We start from the raw sequence: 16,589 nt of genomic DNA, 5'->3' as shown, positions 1-16,589 counted from the left end.
ACCACGCTGCATGGAAATTGTTGCACGCACTAATCGTGCAGTGCCACCCAGAGAACTCCCGAGAAATTAGGCATCCGCACACACCACCGAGCGTTCTCTTAAGCAGCGGCGCGAAAACTACGAGCGCGAAGAGACGTCGCTTACACAGTCGGCCGCCAGCGAGCCAACAGTGCAGGCGAGGAACCCCTACGCTCCACGGTAGCTTCCCCACCACTGCGGACAACTTGAGAGGTGCAGCGCACAGGTATATAGAGACGCACGTATAAAATGACGGCGGCACAAGCTCACCGAGCATTCAGACGGGCGCTCTCGCCGCATTCGCACCGAATTACGCCCATGGGGCCACGGCGGAAGGGTAACATCAGCACTCCCGCTTCATAAGTGGCGCAACTTACGGCCCAGCAGGCGACTCTTCCGGGAGAGAGCTTTTTAGGAGGGCAATCGGTACTCAACAGGCGCAAGCGCAATACATTCGTAAGAACCGCTTATTTGGCTCCGCTTGGAGACGGCGAAAGAGCAACTCCAACGAGGTGGAGGAAGCAAGAGAAAGAAGGCCCTGCTCGGAAGACTATACGAAATGATGCTATCTATATACAGGGAGCGCTGCCAGAGGTGCCTATACAAGTAAGGCAACGCAACTAATTTCTTTCACAAGTCGAAACTACCGCAGCGGATGTTCTACAAAATATATGTATGAGACGCAGTTTCTGCACTGCTGAAGCATCACATATCGAAGACGACAGATTGGCGTTTTCTTTTTTTTTTTTTTTTTTAGGCCTTTATACGCGGCTATTTGTGCAAGACGCTTTCTACAAGCCTAACGGCGTCGACAGCCAAAAACGCACACGCGAATTTCATCTTTGCATCTATTTTGTGACGGTTCTTTCTCTATAGATTATTTTTCCTTGTTCCCTCTCGCCACTGGCAAGGCTGGGTTTGACACCGGATTCGACGAACTGCACTGCTTGTTTATGTGTCAACTATGGCGTTACAAGCCGCAACCTCCAAATGTAAAAAACAAATAATCGCCACAAAACACGGCCCCAGAAAGTGGACGCTGTCACGAATGCACCGCGAGTTTCCTCGTGATCAAGAACGTCACATGACTGTCTCTAGGTTGAAGAAATTATAATAGGCGCTTTCATGGAAATGCGGATGCTTGAGACAACCTCCTTCTCCACGGAAGAGAACGATACATGCGACAGTTTATTTATTTCTTTTTTTTTTTTTCTTTCAATATACCAGCAAGCTCGTCTCTCAACTGAGACGAATTCGTCACCCTCCTGGCGGACCTATATTTCGAATAGTCCAAAAGGAAAGGAGCGGGGGGGGGGGGGGGGGGGGCAGTTGTTTCGAAACGCGCGCCTCGAACAAGGGTAAGGACAGCGCGGACGGAAGCTGTACTGCGCTGCTTCGGCGGTGCGTAGTGAAGAGGGGGTACCGGGTACCGACACGAGCTTAAAGATCGATGCTCCTGCGCCAACCCAGTTCCGACCACGGCGGTGACGGCGGCGACGCGGCTCTGTTTACGCAACCCGCTCCCAAAATGTGGATAGCTCGTTCTTCGCTCACTTCTTTCCCATTTTTTTTGTTTTCCTTCTTAAAGTACCCTCTCCATCGCATCTTCACGATGGCCTCTCCTAATTATTCTTTTTTTTTTTCATACTATGTTTGGTTAACTTAATCTTTTTATTTTATTTGGGGGAAGGGGGGAGGGGGGAGTTTGCGAAACGAGCCTTCAGGAAGGGAAGATTCCGACGCCCTAGGGAAACCGACGCTGGAGAAGCAGGCGGCTAGCCGGCCAGAGCGGCGGCGTGCGGTGACGGGCGGCGTTCAATGGCACACGTGAGAAGGCAAAACCAATGAGCGCGGAAACAAAAGGCGTCGTCCTGCGCTGCTCTCGTGGGGACCGAGATACATACGCAGGGATTTGCATATCGCTCTCTCAAAACGTCCGCCGCGACGCTGGGCCCACCAGGCAAAAAAGTAAGAAAGGCGGTGAGGGACGAGGGGAAGAAACGTTTGATATGCAAATGCCGCTCGCGCAAGAGCATTCCTTGCAGTGCTCACGAGGTGGAAAGAAGGAGTCGCCATCAGTGCCGCTCTCTCGCTCCATCTTTTCCAGTCATTCTGTCCGCGCAGTAAACTGGTTTTTCAACGAATCGTCAAGCTGGAACAGAGCGCGATTTCTCAACGCCGATTCGTGCATTGGTAATGGAGTGATGAACAATGTACCCACGACCGCTAGGCGACGCCACAAAGTAACGAAAATAAACCATTAGAACAGCCAGCGATTTCAGCGTAAGCTAACACAAGTTGACTGCTCCCAGAAAAGAAAAGTGATTTGGACTTTGAAAAACGATTTCTTAAACGTATCCATGAGCTGCACTGTTATGTTTGTGAAAGAGAGAGAGAAAAAAGCAGAGGTTTATCCCGGTTAAACCTACCTAGTTATCCGAGCGTAGACTGTTGTTAAGCACGGCTACACATCAGCTTGACGCCTCTGTCGAAGTGCTGACGCGCTCGAACCAGCACACACCTCACCCATGGCGACAGAGCAATCAAGCACCGGCGAAGAAATTGATTACCCCCCCCCCCCCCCCCTTTTCAGCTTAGTGACGTAATTAGTGCAGGTTAAAGACTCCCTCCCGACTGCCGAATAATTCGCAGCTCTCCACCACGTTGTCTCACGGCTCAACGTCTAATTTGTGGAACTCCATGACATTGAGAGTTGCAGCGCGGAATGTATACGCTCACATTCTTAAAAAAAAACAAAAAAGAAAAAAAAAGAAGATTATTTCAGACTTGACTGCAGGGAGTCGACTGAAAGAAACTTGACCTTTGATTTAGCAACAGAGAACAAGGAAAGCCGAGACGTTATTCCTTTCATTCATCTCAAAGTGTGCAGATCCATCGAAGCCTAGCTGTGTATCCTGGTATAGTTCAAACGTGAGTCCCACTTAAGCTCGACGATGGCCGTTTTTCGCATAAATTACACATCTGCTGCAGTGAAGCCCGGATTCCATTCGTAGCGCTCAATGTGCACGATTGCGAGAGCTATAGCCTTGGCTCTTCTTTTAATTAAGGGCCTAGGTCGACACAAACACTGCGAGGCTCCTTAAGCCAATCTCGAATACCAAGCCATGAGGGCGCGGAGAAGTACGAGCCACAGCATGCAGGAAGCTAAGGCACAGCCAATGGAAAGCAGGACACCATCGGATGTACGGGTTTGTTTACATTTCCGCAGGCCATGGGGTCTGGTTTTGACCAGTATAATGGCGCACTGAAGGCGCCTTCGAAGATTTGAAGCCCTCCGCCTCTTCTCCATTACAAAGGCTCAAAAGCAAAACGTACGACTTGGGGACATTCGCCCAACTCTTTGGCCAATGCATTCCACAGATCACGAAGAAGGATTATTAGTATACAGCAATCTCGCATGAATGAGTTACGTTTGGAAATACTAACTCGCTACTTCATACGAGCGCCCACTAGTGCAAATTCGCACTAAGCCCCAGAGACGACCGAAGCCCACACTGACCAGCACCGCCAGGCACAATTTAAGTCTTCACTCTCAACATACAGCTCAGCCAGTGTGGAGCAACGAAGTTGTAGGTAGTTAAGTTACGCAACGTTCGCTGAACAATCCCGAAAGCGAATTCGCGGAGGCCATTCACCTCTACCAGGAGATGCTAATAAAAACGAAATTTTCTAAAATGAGCACTGCCGTTCCTCGTTGCAGAGTTGGGTTGCTGGCTGATGAATGTAAGCTCCACACACTAGCTATTTGATCCGCACCTTGACGTGCTGTCGACACCGTCGGCCTCTGCGTGTCCAATGGTTTATCTCCCTTTAACAAGTCTGCAGAGAAGTCGGCTTCAACACAGAGGAAAAAGGATATCCCGGCGGCGAAGTGTGGCGAAGCAAGAGAACGGCGAAACAGATGGCAAGAAGATTTGTACGCACTTATTCTTCATCATGTAGGCGCGGTGAACTTTAAGTCGAGACAAATCACCAACACAAGACAAGACTGGTACGTGCGGGAACTTTGAACTGTTTATTACAAGTACTTCTCTCCAACACAAGACAAGACTGGTACGTACGAGAACTTTGAACTGTTTATTACAAGTACTTCTCTCCTTATATACACACACATACAAGGAAAACATGTACAAACACGTGTCAGAAACAAGTTTATAAGTGCAATTCATCAATCCTTTCTCATTGTTCTTATTTTCATTCTCACTTATTCTCATTGTTTGCGCGCACGACCCATGTCGAGTGGCTAACTCTTGGCGTCTTCGTAATATATACCTGTCATATCGGCCCACGCGACCCCTGTTACGTTTCGAACTTCCCGAGTAACGAGACGGTGCACGTGTCGAGATGGGCGTCCGTTTTTCTAAGAAGACTGCACGCGACCACCTCGGAGTTCGTGGACCAGAACCACCCAGGACGCAGCAACGCGGTGTCGCATATCGGCAGCGACGGCAGCAGTTGCCCCAGTTTGTGTCCGGAGGACTGTGCGCAGAGGCGCTAACGAATTCGCCGAAGAGCGGGCGCGCCTGTGTTTGGCAACAGAGAGCCGCGGCGCCTGCGTGTTAGCACCGAGGAGAGAGAGCGGGTCATCTCCCCCCCGTGGAGAAGAACGGTCACCGCATTCCTTTCCCGCGGAGTGCTCCCGCGCGAGGGGTCCGCGTGGGTGGCGCGCGGTTCCGACCTTGGACAGCCAGCAAGCCTCCTTGGGACCCCCATGCCTGACTTCCCCCGGCGGAGTCGCCATCGTGCCGCTAAAGTGGAAAGAGTGCGCTGGGAGGACGTTCTAGTGGGCGGTTCCCGAATGCCAGCAGATCAGGAACTCAAATGTGATTGGACTTTGACAAAATAGAAAATTCCCCAACTAGGTACTTGGGGACAAAAAAGTTGTTAAAAACGAGAGCACGAGTGCTCTCCAGTGTGTACCTTCTCAGATTCACCATGTAAATAAACCTTCGTTAAGTTCTCTCTAACTCTCGGCCAGTCTCTGCTTGGGTGACCACCGCCCAATATTGAAGTGCATGCAGCCCGACGTCTGACTCGGCTTTTCGCTACCCGTTGGTCCGCTACCGGAGCAGTACCAACGCGACAGCTGGTTGGCAGCGTCGGGATGGACTCCGCTGGAATCATGGTTGCAAGGTTCGGTGAGTGCTTGGCTTTTCTTCACTGAGGTTTTACCAGGCTTTGTAGTAAGTAAGTTTACAAAGGTGGTGGGAATTGTTTATCGTTAGCACGGGACTTGAAAGTACGTGACGATAAGAGATTTCTAAAAGGAAGAAATTGCAGCACTCGGGATAACCATGAATTTGAAAGTGTTGAAAAAGCCACTTTTGCTGGAGTTGGCCAAAAGTCTGGGTTTGGATCTTCAGGACCAAACGAGAAAGCCAGATATCATTGAGGCTATTGAGGCACTTGAGGCAGACGACGATGAGCTCTCGGAATGCCTGGAGCTGATTGCTGAGAGAGAGAAATCAAAGAGGGAAGCAGAAGAAAAAAATGAGAAACGCATGGCTGAAGAGAGTAAGCGCTTAGAGCAGGAACTTGAGCTGAAGCGTCTCGAACTGCAGGTGCTAAAAGCTCGAAATGAAAGTGATGAGAGCGTAGCATCGGGCACAGTAGAACGCAAGTCGTTCCGCATGAAAGACCTTATGCAACCTTATAGGAAAGGAGAGGACATAGGTCTGTTCTTGGTAAACTTTGAGCGCACGTGCGAGAAGGCAGGGTTTAGCAAAGCAACTTGGCCACAGTGCTTGCTAACACTGTTACCTTGTGAGGCGGCAGATGTGATAGCCCGCTTGACTAAAGAAGATGCAGATGATTACGATAAGGTTAAATCTAGTCTGCTCAAAAAGTATAGAATGTCAGCGGAAGCTTTCCGGCAAAAATTTCGCAAAGCTCAAAAGGAGAATGATGAGTCGTACCCGGAGTTCGCGTATAAGCTCATGGCTAACTTGGGGGAATGGCTCAAAGAAGCTAAAGCTTATGACGAAAGCCAAAGAATGTTGCAGTGCTTCGGACTCGAGCAGTTCTACTCTTGCTTGCCTGATGATGTAAGGCATTGGGTGCAAGACAGGCCGGAAGTTGCGACTGTTTCGAAGGCAGCAGAACTGGCAGAAGAGTTTGTGTCGCGCCGTGCGCTGGACAGAAAGGAAAGCCCTAGGAAAGAACACCAGAATAGGAAAGCAGCTGGATGGAGAGGGCAACCTTTAAAAGAGAAACAGCAAGCACGAGGCGCAGATGTCGCAGAAAAAAAGGCGATTGTAAGAGAAGCGCCCGAAGCAGAAGACCGCCAAAAGAATGCTTTTGAAAAGAGACGGCCATTGGTATGCTATAATTGCCAAAAGCCCGGACATGTAGCGGCGGTCTGCAAAAGCCCAAAGATTGTTTGCTCGTCAGTGGACAGCAACGATGAAAATATGCGGCTTCTAGAGCCATACATCCGAGATCTCGTTGTGAACGGAAAGCCGTGTCGCGTGCTTCGAGATTCGGCAGCTACAATGGATATAGTTCATCCCTCGTATGTAGAGCCAGAAAATTTCACTGGAGAGTGCGCATGGATTAAACAAGCGGTGGAAGCCGGTAGCGTGTGCCTTCCAATCGCTAACATCAGCATTCAAGGTCCATTTGGCGTACTTCATACGGAGGCTGCTGTGTCGGCCAGTCTGTCGAAGCAGTACCCCTATCTTTTCTCGAACAGATCTGACCAACTGTTACAGCAGAAGGGACTAGTGCTCGGAGAGGGGGCTGCCCAAGGGTTGACTCGCTCGAAAGCAAGAAACTGGACTGCTAAAGCCAGCACACTGGAAGCGTCAGGTGGCGTTGATGCGGCAGAACATGAGCCGTTAGACACGACAGAGGCAATCCACGCGCCGACTAACGAGGATGGTATGGAGTTTAAAGAGGCCTGCGGTGAGCTTCTCATAACACCGGCATCTGACAGCTTGCAAAGATTGCTGGGGGTGGACCGATCGTCCCTGATAGCCGAGCAAAGAGCCGATTCCACACTGCAGAATCTTAGGCACATGAAGAGTAAAGGTATCGCGAAGAAAAACGTGATATTCTTAGAAAGGTCCGGAATACTTTATCGAAAGTATCGTGATCGCAGAGGAGTGCAGGTCGACCAATTGGTCGTACCAAAACGCTACCGCGGTGATCTTTTGCACTTGGTTCACAAGAGCTCCCAGTCAGGTCATTTAGGGCTCAAGAAAACAAAGAATCGGTTGTTGCAGGAATATTACTGGCCGGGATGTTTTCGGGAGGTGGAAAATTTTGTAAGGACCTGCGACACATGTCAACGGGTGGGCAAGCCGGGAGATAAGGCGAGAGCCCCAGTGAAGCTAGTGCCTGTGATCACGGAGCCATTTCGACGACTCGTGATCGACACTGTTGGTCCCCTTCCACAGACTAAGACTGGTTGCAGCCACATTTTGACAGTAATCTGTCCTGCCTCCAAGTTTGCTGAGGCAGTGGCCCTGAAGGAGTTAAGCTCAATGGAAATTGTGAACGCACTCATGTCCATTTTCGCACGGGTTGGGTTTCCCGCTGAAATACAGTCAGATCAGGGGACTGTTCTTACCAGCGCACTGAATACAACTTTCCTGGAGAAGTGTGGGATTAAATTAATCCATAGTTCAGTGTACCACTGTTACGACCAAGCATCCGCAATTGCGCGCTCTATTGTTCGCCTGTGGGCATGGATAAGTTTTGTGAATATGTGGTGATGGTCCAATGGCTCTAAGTGAGCCTGTTTCCAGGAATCCTGTTTTGTAAGCATGTTTTGCTTTGTGGACAACCTGCAAATGCCAAATTGACCTTGTCAAGAGAACGTCTGGAAAAACACAAAGAAACGTCCCCCTGAGGGAAATAGCAGGAAGTGCTTTCTTTCTTTTGTTCACCCTTCCAGTCGAGAAGTGCTATCCTCCAGTGATGAATGCCTCCTATCCAAAGGAGACGACAGAGTGACATGTCCGCTGACGTGCAGGACAAGAAAGGAGCATGACTCATACGGCCATTAAGTGATTTCCCGGGAATGCAGGAAAGATTTGCAATTGTCGAAAAGGGACCATGTTGGGAGCCCTATGCGGCGCCACGTGCACTCGGGTTTCTGAGAAGTAAAACCCCTTGTCAGAACCAGCCTGTGGTTTCTTTGCTGAAGAATAGAAATGTACCTCCTCTCCTCGCCGTTCCCAAGCTTTTCCCGCCAACAAGTGATCACGCCCAACGAATGAATGCCGAACCAGTCAGTGCTTCAGACCATCAGTGCAGTGATGTGTTCGATTGGATGCCGATACCTGAGGGGCGTGCCCTGGATTTGGTTGGTCAGCATCTTCAGAGAGGGGCTGGACATAGGGGGTTTTAAGGACGCTGCAGAGCACGAAATGTCGCTCTGGGCCCTGGGTAAACGGCTCATCCAGTCGCTTCTCGCTATGAACTCTTAACGCTTGTCATTTTGCTGATGTACCCTTCTTTTTCATGTAAATATTCTTGTAAATACGTTTTCTCAAAGTGCCAGTAAACCTGCTTGTATATATTTTACCAACTTCGAAGATTCAGTCCTTCTTCAACCCCGAGTCTCTGCACGCTACCAAGTGAAGGCCGGGTCGACGTAGCCCCAGCGTCACGACAACTGGTGGCAGCGGTGGGATCTGAATCTACAAGCCACAACATCTGGTGATTGGAGGTGGATCTGAAGCTACAAGCCACAACACCTTGTGATCGGAGGTGGCATCTCAAGCAACAAGCAGGCGCAACAATCGGCCAACAAGAGAGCAGCTCGGAACATCGATCGCATGTGTGGGTGAGTGCTTGGCTTTTCTTCTGATGTGGACCAGGTTCTAGAACAGGGTTAGATTTTAGAACTGGTAAAAAGTGTTGAAACGCCTTTAGGTTTGGTAGTTTGCACTGTTGTTTTGGAAGTAGCCGACACTCGGAGCGATCATGGACCTACAAAAGCTGCAGAAACCGGAACTGTTGCAATTGTGTGAGGAATTGGGAATTGATACAAGTGGTTTGGCACGAAAACCTTTGATTATAAAGGCAATCACAGATTTGGGAACCGATGATGAGGAGCTCAGTGAAGCATGGAACCTCATCGGTCAAAAAAAGGAGCAGCTCAGACAGCAGAAAGAGCGGGAAAAAGAGGAAAAGGAGCGCGAACGTGAGAGGGAAAGAGAGGAAAAAAAGCTAGACATTGAGCTCCGGAAATTAGAACTAGAGTTGAGCAAGAGGTCGGGCGATTGTCCCCAGCTAGCGGTACCTCGTCTCAACAAGGAGGCAGATTTCAAGATGTCAAAGTACATGCAGCCATATGTGATATCAGGGGATATCGGTCTGTATCTGGCTAACTTTGAGCGAACCTGCGAAAAACTGTCCTTCCAGCGAGACACTTGGTCTCAGAGATTATTGACGGTTCTGCCCTGCGAGGCAGCGGAGGTTGTCGCGCGGCTAAGCAAGGAGGACGCGGACAACTACGAGAAGGTCAAAGCTTGCCTTCTGAGAAAGTATAGGCTTAGCGCCGAGGCGTTCAGACAACGTTTTCGGAAAGCTACTAAGTCCAGGGACGAGAGTTACCCTGAATTCCTCTACAATTTAAGAGTTAATTTGGGCGAGTGGCTAAAGAGCACTGATTCCTACAGTGATAGGGACGCTGTAGTCGAGCGAATTCTTTTGGAGCAGTTTTATAACTGCCTCCCAGAAAAAGAAAGAAATTGGTTACAGGACCGAGGCGACATTAAGTCGGCAACTGAAGCTGCTGAACTCATTGAGGAGTATGCTTCGCGCCGACAATTCAGCAACCCAGCAGTGGATAGGCCCCGCAATCCCAAGTTGAGTAACCGTCAGAAAAGGCACTTTGCTAGATTTGCAAACGAAGAAAGGAAGGCTTCTTCAGGCAAACGCCCTAGAAAGGACGGCAGTGAGAAAAGTGGGGAAGTGACCAACGCGCAGAACACAAAGAATAAGTTTGAGGCTAGGAAGCCGCTCACATGCTTTAGGTGTAATGAGCAGGGTCACATTGCCGTCAACTGCCGGAAAGAAAAGTTTGCTTTCTCGTATGTCAGTGACTGCGATGAAAATATGCAGCTTTTGGAACCCTACCTGCATGACCTAGTAGTCAACGGGAAGCCTTGCAAGGTACTGCGCGATTCGGCCGCAACGATGGATGTTGTCCATCCGGCGTATGTGTCGCCTTCCGACTATACAGGACAGTGTGCGTGGATCCGCCAGGTAGTGGAGGAACAGAGTGTGTGCTTGCCGATCGCGAACGTGGTCATCGAGGGCCCTTTCGGCGAATTAACAACCGAGGCTGCCGTTTCAGGAAAGCTTCCTAAGTGCTATCCGTATTTGTTCTCCAACAAATCGGACATGCTGCTGCGAAAGAGGGGCATCCTTTTCGGAGACAGAGTTGTGCAAGCCTTAACACGTTCAAAGGCGCGAGAACTAGCTACACTGCTCATACCAGAAAATTCCACAGCGGAGGAAGCGGCAGTTAAAACAGTGGTCGAAGCGGAAGATAGCGGGTCAGAAAACTTTGAGAGCGAGGCATCTCAGATAAGTCAACTAGAAAGTGAGCTTGATAAGACACGGAATGAGGACGTTCTAGAGAGTAACCTCTTGCCGCCGGTGTCTAGCAATCTCACGAGACTTCTAAGTGGAACCCGAGAGGACTTAGCTATGGAGCAAGCCAATGATCTCAGGAATAAGCTCGAAGTACAGTGGGAAGGACCTGATGAAGTCGTTGCAAAGCTTTCTAACACTAACTACGAAGTGAAATTCCCCGGTAGGCGTAAAGCAGTGCGCATTTATCATTGCAATCTTATGAAGCCTTATGTGCAGAGGGAAGCCGTGGTAAATCTAACGTTAAACCTTCCCGAGGAGATGGGGGACAACTTGATTTGCCTCAGCGGAAAAGGAAGCAACGCTCAGGAGCTTCTCAAAAAGACGGAGCAGAGAGGAGAACTAAAGAAATCCCAGCTGTCCGATCTGGGCGAGATAATGACAGAGTTTGAGGCCTGCTTCGTGGACAGGCCAGGCAGAACTGATTTGACTGAGCACGATATTGAGCTGACTTCAGACGTGCCAGTGCGATCAAGGTGCTACCGATTTTCTCCAAGGCAAAGAGAAATTCTGGATAGGGAAGTAACTCGCATGCTGGAATTGGGAGTAATAAAACCCTCGGAAAGCGATTATGCTTCGCCTATGATCTTAGTAGAAGCTCCAGGTAAAGACCCTAGGCCTGTGGTAGACTACCGAAAGCTAAATTCTCTCACCAGGGATCAAGTGTATCCTATTCCGAATATTGAGGAGAGAGTAGAACAGGTCAGTAGAGCGGCATATGTGACGACGCTGGACCTTACTCGAGGATACTGGCAAGTACCGCTCACTGAACGCGCCAGCAGATACGCGGCTTTCGTCACTCCGACGGGCAGCTACCAGCCAACAATGATGAGTTTCGGGCTCAAAAATGCTCCATTTTGTTTTTCCCGAGTCATGGATAGGGTTTTAAAGGGGTGTGAAACATTCGCGGTGCCTTATTTAGATGACATTGCGGTTTTTTCCGACTCATGGGCGGACCATATGGTACATCTAAGAGCTGTACTGAGCCTTTTGCGTCAAGCTGGACTAACCGTAAAGGCCGAGAAATGTTGCCTGGCAAGGGCGACCGTGGACTACTTGGGTCACAATGTAGGTCAGGGTTTCAGGAAACCCAGCGAGATTAAGATTTCTGCGGTAGCAGAGTACCCGCGGCCGAGCACGAAGACGGAAATTCGAGCATTCCTGGGTCTGACGGGATACTACAATCACTACATCCCTAACTATTCAGCTTTGGCTAGCCCTCTGACCGACGCTCTCCGCAAGACAGAACCGACAAATGTAGTCTGGGACGAACAAAAGGAAGCCTCCTTCGTAAACCTGAAGGCTGTGCAGATTAGCCGTCCGGTATTGCGAGCTCCAGACTATGACCGAGAATTCACGGTCCAGTGTGATGCCAGTGATCGAGGGTTAGGTGCTGTTCTCTGCCAGAGAGATGACGACGGTAATGAGCACCCCGTGCTCTACTTGAGCAGAAAACTGAGTTCTAGAGAGAGGGCTTATTGCGCGTCAGAGAAAGAGTGCGCTTGCATTGTATGGGCCATTCAAAAATTGCAGTGCTATCTTGGAGGGGCCAAATTCACCGTAGAGACGGACCATTGTCCCCTGGCTTGGCTGCAAACTGCGACATCGAAGAACAGTCGCCTTCTTAGGTGGAGCTTGATTTTACAGCAGTACAATTTTGAAATAAGATACAAAAAGGGGAAGTTAAATGGGAATGCGGACGCGCTTAGCCGGTCTTTCTAAGCGGTCCGAGATGTTCCTCACCATGTATCCAAATTGATAATCAGGTTTTTTTTTTTTTTCGTGCGCTTGTATATGTGTGACTATGTAAAGCAGCACGTTTGGTTTTCTAGGAATAAGTGGGTCCTGAACGTCTTGAGAGTGGGCTTTTCTCGAACAACAATGGCAGTTTTCTTTTGACCTGGTCTCTTCAGACGGGAGCCGAGTGCTTGCTTCGACATGTGGTTGAGTTTCAGACAGCTCGAGCAATTTGGCCTACAACAATCAAGACAACGCGACAAGCAACAGCGAGCTTCAAGCGTTCACGTGCAGGCCATTAAGTCGTCTCTTCATGCAGCAGCTGGGACTGCTGCCCTCCGAGACTCTTCTGGCGGGGGAGGAGGCTGTTACGACCAAGCATCCGCAATTGCGCGCTCTATTGTTCGCCTGTGGGCATGGATAAGTTTTGTGAATATGTGGTGATGGTCCAATGGCTCTAAGTGAGCCTGTTTCCAGGAATCCTGTTTTGTAAGCATGTTTTGCTTTGTGGACAACCTGCAAATGCCAAATTGACCTTGTCAAGAGAACGTCTGGAAAAACACAAAGAAACGTCCCCCTGAGGGAAATAGCAGGAAGTGCTTTCTTTCTTTTGTTCACCCTTCCAGTCGAGAAGTGCTATCCTCCAGTGATGAATGCCTCCTATCCAAAGGAGACGACAGAGTGACATGTCCGCTGACGTGCAGGACAAGAAAGGAGCATGACTCATACGGCCATTAAGTGATTTCCCGGGAATGCAGGAAAGATTTGCAATTGTCGAAAAGGGACCATGTTGGGAGCCCTATGCGGCGCCACGTGCACTCGGGTTTCTGAGAAGTAAAACCCCTTGTCAGAACCAGCCTGTGGTTTCTTTGCTGAAGAATAGAAATGTACCTCCTCTCCTCGCCGTTCCCAAGCTTTTCCCGCCAACAAGTGATCACGCCCAACGAATGAATGCCGAACCAGTCAGTGCTTCAGACCATCAGTGCAGTGATGTGTTCGATTGGATGCCGATACCTGAGGGGCGTGCCCTGGATTTGGTTGGTCAGCATCTTCAGAGAGGGGCTGGACATAGGGGGTTTTAAGGACGCTGCAGAGCACGAAATGTCGCTCTGGGCCCTGGGTAAACGGCTCATCCAGTCGCTTCTCGCTATGAACTCTTAACGCTTGTCATTTTGCTGATGTACCCTTCTTTTTCATGTAAATATTCTTGTAAATACGTTTTCTCAAAGTGCCAGTAAACCTGCTTGTATATATTTTACCAACTTCGAAGATTCAGTCCTTCTTCAACCCCGAGTCTCTGCACGCTACCAAGTGAAGGCCGGGTCGACGTAGCCCCAGCGTCACGACAACCACCAGCAGTCCAACCCGGTAGAAAAGATGCACTCGGTAATGAAACGCATACTGAGAGCCCTGTGTTTTGATCGCAAAACCGACTGGGATGCCTGTTTGCATGCAACAATGTTTGCGCTGAGAACCGTGCCTCATGAGGCCACGGGGTTCTTGCCGGCCGAAATGGTCAACGGCCGCTCCCTGCGCTCGCTACTACGCTTTCTTCGGGAATCGCGTGAGGGCAGGGAAGAGAACCCTACGATGGTCGAATACGTGCTCGCGCTGCTTGAAAGGTTGCACAAGGGGCAGGAGCTCGCGGGAGGCGAAATGAGTAAAGCGCAGGTGAGGGCCAAACAGTGCAATGACCGAACAGCGAGATCACGCTGTCTTGAAGCTAGAGACGCGGTAATGGTGCTAAAACCGTCCCAGAAAAATAAATTGGAAGTACAATGGGAGAGCCCAGCGGAAGTCATTCAGAGACTGTCCGACACGCGCTGTCTAACTAGCCTGCTCGGAAAGCGAAAGATAGAGCCACGGTAAATCTAACGGCAATGCCGATGACTTAAGTCGATGCTTTTGGTGTTATTGATAGCATCGGTGAGTCTGGCTTGGATATGTTTTTTTTCCTGGCATACGTTTGCATAATTACCATTTTTCTTTTAATCTTGAACATTGTGTTTGTGTGAATGAATAATGTTCTGGTTGTATCAAGTGCTGAAGTAGTAGTAAAAGGATTAAAGTAATATTGGTATGAGAGCCTGGTGGATCTCGTGGAGAGAGTCCTGGCGCTTGCCGTCTTTGCGGCTGTGATTTTCGTGTTGTTCAAACTGATGCTGTCTTTCCTGTGAATGAGCTGGTCTGCAGAGATCAAGAAGCCCTCCATAGTCTTGACAAGAAGCAACGAGGAGCTGCAGAGTCCGTTGGAGGCAGCAGAACATCAGCAACAGTGAACCGAACCAGAACGACATCGTGTATCCCTCTGGACAATGGTTGCTGACCTTTGTGCATCGGGATCTTCAACCGCCGCCGGAGAAGCTGTTACGTTTCGAACTTCCCGAGTAACGAGACGGTGCACGTGTCGAGATGGGCGTCCGTTTTTCTAAGAAGACTGCACGCGACCACCTCGGAGTTCGTGGACCAGAACCACCCAGGACGCAGCAACGCGGTGTCGCATATCGGCAGCGACGGCAGCAGTTGCCCCAGTTTGTGTCCGGAGGACTGTGCGCAGAGGCGCTAACGAATTCGCCGAAGAGCGGGCGCGCCTGTGTTTGGAAACAGAGAGCCGCGGCGCCTGCGTGTTAGCACCGAGGAGAGAGAGCGGGTCATCTTCCCCCCCGTGGAGAAGAGCGGTCACCGCATTCCTTTCCCGCGGAGTGCTCCCGCGCGAGGGGCCCGCGTGGGTGGCGCGCGGTTCCGACCTTGGACAGCCAGCAAGCCTCCTTGGGACCCCCAGGCCTGACTTCCCCCGGCGGAGTCGCCATCGTGCCGCTAAAGTGGAAAGAGTGCGCTGGGAGGACGCTTCTAGTGGGCGGTTCCCGAATGTCAGCATATCAGGAACTCAAATGTGATTGGACTTTGACGAACTAGAAAATTCCCCAACTAGGTACTTGGGGACAAAAAAGTTGTTAAAAACGAGAGCACGAGTGCTCTCTGTGTGTACCTTCTCAGATTCACCATGTAAATAAACCTTCATTAAGTTCTCTCTAACTCTCGGCCAGTCTCTGCTTGGGTGACCACCGCCCAATATTGAAGTGCATGCAGCCCGACGTCTGACTCGGCTTTTCGCTACCCGTTGGTCCGCTACCGGAGCAGTACCAACGCAACATTAGTCAGCGCTCTGTCCTCTCACTTCGTTCCTTTCTATGCTTGTCTGTCTCCGCTATAAAGCAACTTCAGTAATGCGCCAAATAGCCAGCAAAAACGTTTCTAGGAGGGCCGGTAGACCAGCTTAAGTAGTTAGCTACCTCCTGTGCACAGAAGGAGCAGCAAACAGAGTAGTATGCATGCACATACTGAGTAGTATACAGGTTGCCGCTTCGGTCCGGGAACATTTCAAGAGAAGCTTGAGACTATCCTTACTAAAACAACTGCCGGCCCCCGTAAGGACAAGCGGAAAATATTAACAGCTCCCAAAGGCATACCTACAGGGGAAAAAAAACATGAAGGCACATATACAGCTACGTTTTCAAGGGTATGACGCGACAGCTTTTCGTCCGCGGGTACAACACTTGCTGAGTTTCGTTAGCGCACCATGTGCACTCTGCTACTCGCTTCTTTCGCCAATATACCTTAAACTGTGCCCCTATTATTTCGCACATACTCTCTAGTATGCAGCCGTAAGATATACCACAGTGTGTGAAAGACTCCTCCGTACAGAATCCTCCACACGCCCTGCTTTAGCCAAGCCGTATATGTATGTCCTAGCGTGGGCTATAGGGTATATACCGTGCGTGAATCAATATCCAAGAGTCTCGGTATTGAATACTCATCTCGGCCTCCCGTCTCAAAGGCACCACCCGATTAGGCATCTCCTACTGTCACGTGGTCTTCTCACTTCACACAACCCGTCGACCAATCAGCTCCCGGCCGCGTCACCTGTCAGCTCCTACCTGCCAGATGTCATCTGGCTATGATTCCTCGCTTACAACGCCAGATTTTACGCAGAGCGGGGCCTTTATAGCGCCATGGCGTTCAAACTAAAACTTCATTGTCTTCACGTTACGTAACATTATCTTTTCGGCATCAGCCGTTAACGAGGTCATGTGCAAGGGCGTTGAGGACGTCACGGCCGTGTGCAAACTTCTATGACCCAATACAAATGGGTCTTGTCACCGTGATGACGTAATTACCTGCGAGCAAGGACCGTAAGATATCGG

The 16,589-nt window shown here is 50.0% G+C and overlaps 2 protein-coding genes across 3 annotated transcripts in view; one reads left to right on the top strand and one right to left on the bottom strand.

The window, feature by feature from the left end:
- Tpst (tyrosylprotein sulfotransferase) overlaps positions 1–16,589 on the bottom strand; it is a 307,475-nt gene that overhangs the window by 137,758 nt on the left and 153,128 nt on the right. The gene's annotated exons all lie outside the window — the stretch shown is intronic.
- Positions 5,148–14,663, top strand: LOC146196065 (uncharacterized). Its single transcript, XM_084596911.1, has 3 exons — positions 5,148–6,706; positions 9,483–11,144; positions 14,567–14,663. Exons 1-3 carry the CDS (start codon positions 5,334–5,336, stop codon positions 14,661–14,663), a joined length of 3,132 nt encoding a protein of 1,043 aa, XP_084453037.1. The 5' UTR covers positions 5,148–5,333.

Source organism: Amblyomma maculatum, chromosome 3, assembly GCF_055883805.1.
Source record: "Amblyomma maculatum isolate TAMU_Amacu chromosome 3, ASM5588380v1, whole genome shotgun sequence".
NCBI lineage: Eukaryota > Metazoa > Arthropoda > Arachnida > Ixodida > Ixodidae > Amblyomma > Amblyomma maculatum.
Note: the sequence above shows the minus strand (reverse complement) of the source record. Positions and strands in the feature narration are given on the sequence as shown.

What these genes read in the sequence shown, in the direction of transcription:
- LOC146196065 (XM_084596911.1), top strand. Translation starts at nt 5,334, where the DNA reads ATGAATTTGAAAGTGTTGAAAAAGCCACTTTTGCTGGAGTTGGCCAAA. An exon ending in TCGGCCAGTCTGTCGAAGCA is followed by an intron (nt 6,707 to 9,482) that starts GTACCCCTATCT and finishes CGCGCGGCTAAG; the next exon opens with CAAGGAGGACGCGGACAACT. An exon ending in TGCTACCGATTTTCTCCAAG is followed by an intron (nt 11,145 to 14,566) that starts GCAAAGAGAAAT and finishes CCTGTGAATGAG; the next exon opens with CTGGTCTGCAGAGATCAAGA.